The 3,908-nt window shown below is 59.1% G+C and overlaps 1 protein-coding gene across 1 annotated transcript; it reads left to right on the top strand.

Annotated features, from left to right (window-relative positions):
• Nucleotides 1-2,118: 2,118 nt before the first annotated feature.
• GSX2 (GS homeobox 2) lies at nt 2,119-3,708 on the top strand (the record flags this gene model as incomplete). The annotated part of the gene is made up of 2 exons (XM_081082991.1): nt 2,119-2,692; nt 3,368-3,708. 2 exons carry the CDS (start codon nt 2,119-2,121, stop codon nt 3,706-3,708), a joined length of 915 nt encoding a protein of 304 aa, XP_080939117.1.
• Between the last annotated feature and the right edge of the window lie 200 nt (nt 3,709-3,908).

The raw sequence follows: 3,908 nt of genomic DNA, 5'->3' as shown, positions 1-3,908 counted from the left end.
AAATATGTTATATAATTTTAAATATATGCCTACATGAATATATTACTTGCAAGTGCATGGGAATATCATATCATCTATTTGGACACTTTAGGCCTGTAAACAACACCCTGTCATTGAGCTTCTCTGGATGGTGGAGCTCCCAGTCTTCTTTTGGGGGCTGGAATGATCCCAGGGACTGCCTGGATTCTCCTGATTTGATTCGAGTGAGGTCGGGCTGAGCATCTGCGATGGCTGCACCGGCAAACCTTGTGGTACAAAAGTAGTTACAGCTGAGCTGCCCTGAGTTAAGCCCCGAGATTCCTTAATTGTTGTCACAAGATGTTGGATTAACACATTTCTGGAATAGCTGTCTGTTTACACTCTGGAGACCCACCGTCCACTAACCACTTTCTAATTGAATTCTAATCACATTCAAATAGCTCAATAACCAGCCTCAGCTGCAATTCATAAAACTTTAATTGCCATCCATAAATCCTGGGCTCCCCAGAGCGGGGCATCCCTACAACCCAATTACACTTCCCTAGCAGGCAAGAGAGACTGTCGCAGAGATGGAAAGAGAAAAGGAGGGACAGAAGGACAGAGGACAGAGAGACAGCCGTGCCTCCAGCTAAGAAGCTGGTGCTCCCCTAGGATTTGAGCTCTTGGTTCTCACAGGTGCAGGAAGTCCTGCCCCCAGATTTCTTAGAATCACTGTGGACTCAGGCCTGAAATTAGCTGTTTTGGGGAAAGGGTCAGATTCGTAGCTGTTGCTCACCCTCCCTCCTCGGGACAGATTTTCTGTAGGGGGGTGGGGGGCCCGGGGAGAAGAGAAAGCTGTGGCCTTGCCTTCCCCAACGATCAATAGCCCCATCTGGCAGCCACCCTTTCACGTAGCCACGGGTGTCCAAGTTTTCCACGGAACCCTGTGCCACTCATAAATGTCCTTTTCCAAATACTCCTGCCATCCGAGGCTGGATTCCTGGCATGGCTCAATTTCCTTCTATCTTTTTGGGGTTTTTAAATGAGTGCAGAGGGGACAGTGCTTCCCAGGTAGTCTGCCAGCTGCCCAAGATCTATAAATGCGAAGATGCAGGAGGGAGGACCCAGAGCAAAGAGGGCTGGGGCTTAGGTCCTCTCTCCAAAGTCCTTGGATGGAGTTGGTAAGTGGTGGAACCATTTGGAGAAAGAAAAGAGTGACGCTTCAACATCTCTCTTTGCCAAAGGGGGAGCCGCCCATTAGAAAGGGACACAAAGAAGGGTCATTGATCTGAGTAGCCCCAAGTGCAAAGGCATTTTAGAGCTTCTCGAAATTAGAATGAAAAGCCCGTCAGCTTCTTAGCTGGGAGGCCTCACTGTTACTCCCGGGACCCCTCCTGAACTACCCACATGACTGACCTTGGCCAAGGCCAAAAGCTGGGGGACTCCGCGTGCGCCCGTATGTGTGCCCGTGGCCTAAGCTGTGCTCCGGACTGGGCTGCTGCCAGTCTTTGCCTGCACAATCCTGCTCCAAGCTGCAGGCCTCACACTTTACCGCGCCTTCGTCACGGTTGGCACAGAGGAGCAGGGAGCACTGGGCATCCCTATTAAAAAGGCTTCAAAGTCTCCACCTGGTGCGCCCTGCGGCCGGGAGCGGAGGAGTTGGGCTGGGGCCCAGGATGGAGAAGGGGTGGGATGGAGGATTCAGCTCTGATTTCTCGGGAAAGCGTGGAGAAAGAGGGGGAGGAGGCCGGCCTCCCCGCGAAATTAACAAAACCTACATTTTGCAAAGTCTCCCCCATCCCCCTCCTCCGAGTTATTCCCTGCCGCGCGCCCGCCCCTCCTCGCCGCTTCTGTTGTGTGTGACTCGGGCAGCCTATCCCGAGGGTGGGGAGCAGCCGAGGAGCCTGAGCCGAGCGGTACTCAACTGCATCACGTGCCGGGGTGGGGGCTATAAAATCCCGGAGCCGGGGCGCTGGGCGGGGGACCTCAGGACCAGCCCTCTCCAGGGACCCCTTTGTTCGCAGCCCAGACGCCGACACCTCCGCATCCCCAAGGGCTTGACTGGCTGCACCGGCTCTGCGCCCCGGGCAGAGCTCCGAAGAGGAGAAGGGAGGGGGCGCCACAGCCTGCTGGGCCCTCCAGCCACCCACCCCTCCCGACATGTCGCGCTCCTTCTATGTCGACTCGCTCATCATCAAGGACTCCTCGCGACCCGCGCCCTCGCTGCCCGAACCGCACCCCGGGCCAGATTTCTTCATCCCGCTGGGCATGCCGTCCCCGTTGGTGATGTCCATGTCCGGGCCCGGCTGCGCGTCCCGCAAGAGCGGCGCGTTCTGCGTGTGCCCGCTCTGCGTCACTTCGCACCTGCACTCCTCTCGGGGGCCGGCGGGCTCCGGCGGCGGGGGCGCAGGGACAGGGAGTTCCGGGGCCGGCGGCGGCGGGGCGGCGGGGGGCTCCGGGGCCTTGCCCCTGCTCAAGAGTCAGTTCTCTTCGGGTCCTGGGGACGCGCAGTTTTGCCCGCGCGTGAGCCACTCGCACCATCACCACCACCCGCCGCAGCACCACCATCACCACCACCAACCCCAACAGCCCGGCTCGGCGGCGGCAGCGGCTGCCGCGGCAGCAGCGGCAGCGGCCGCAGCGGCCTTGGGGCACACGCAGCACCACGCACCTGTCTGCGCCGCCACCACCTACAACGTGGCGGACCCGCGGAGATTCCACTGCCTCACCATGGGTAGGGCGGGGTCTTGGGGCACCTGCGCGCCGCGCCTTCTTGGCTCTCGGGAACCAACTTTTCGCCTGCTGTAGAGGGAGTGGGAGCTTGGGGGGCGGAGGGAGGAGGGGCTTTCGGTGTAACTGGGAAGAGGTCCCAAGAAGTTCCACGAAAGTGGAAGTTAGCTTGCCAGCCTCTCCAAGGAGTCTGGTGCGCTTCATTCCTGGTCCCTGGCCCCCAAGTGTTCCGTAATATGGGGGCCTCAGGGACATCGAACTTGAGGGCTGAGCAACTGGCTGAGGTTTGGGGTGGGTGTGTTTGAACTTTAGTGTGACACTCGGCGTGGGGTTGGCTAAGGCGTTTCCACACTTTGGGCTAAGCTGGATCGCCTCTACCTCTCCGCTAGGCCAGAAAGGAGATGATCTGACTATGCCAGCCCCAGCCCCCCTTTAATCCTCGGGCTTTACGTTCCCACACACCTAAGGCCTTTCCGTGCTTTGGGCATCTCTGTCCTTCCAGGCTAAGTAACGACGTGATAGGACGAGGGAAGGGTGAGGGATGGATACAGCTATTTGGTTGAGCTCCTGAAGGGGTCCTTGAGAGGCATCTTTTCCAAGGGATGGCACGGGGCTGAGGGTGGGGTGGGAGCAAGTTTCTCGAGAATGACCTCTCTGCCCTCTCTTGGCCCGCGTGCAGGGGGCTCGGACGTCAGCCAGGTACCCAATGGCAAGAGGATGAGGACGGCGTTCACTAGCACGCAGCTCCTGGAGCTGGAGCGGGAATTCTCTTCCAACATGTATCTGTCTCGACTCCGGAGGATCGAAATCGCCACGTACCTGAACCTGTCGGAGAAGCAGGTGAAGATCTGGTTCCAGAACCGCCGGGTAAAGCATAAGAAGGAAGGGAAGGGCACGCAGAGGAACAGTCACGCGGGCTGCAAGTGCGTCGGCAGCCAAGCGCACTACGCGCGCTCCGAGGACGAGGACTCCCTGTCGCCGGCCTCGGCCACCGAGGACAAGGAGATTTCCCCCTTGTGAGGGAGGGGGGGCCGCCTCCCTCTCAGCACCCGCTCCCGGGAGCCCCCACAAAGCCGATGCGGCAGGCACCCAGGGGTCAAATACGCGCCTTTCCGTGGTCCCGCCTGCAGAAGCACGGAGCTGAGTGTCCCCAGGGCGTACCAGCCCGGCCCATCCTTCGCGTCTACTCCTTGGCCTATTTGCTTAGGTTCCACTCTCGA

The sequence above is a fragment of the Myotis nattereri genome (assembly GCF_964212035.1).
Source record: "Myotis nattereri genome assembly, chromosome: 1".
Taxonomy (NCBI): Eukaryota; Metazoa; Chordata; class Mammalia; order Chiroptera; family Vespertilionidae; genus Myotis; species Myotis nattereri.
The sequence above is the reverse complement of the archived record's forward strand: the minus strand, read 5'-3'. Positions and strand labels throughout refer to the sequence as shown.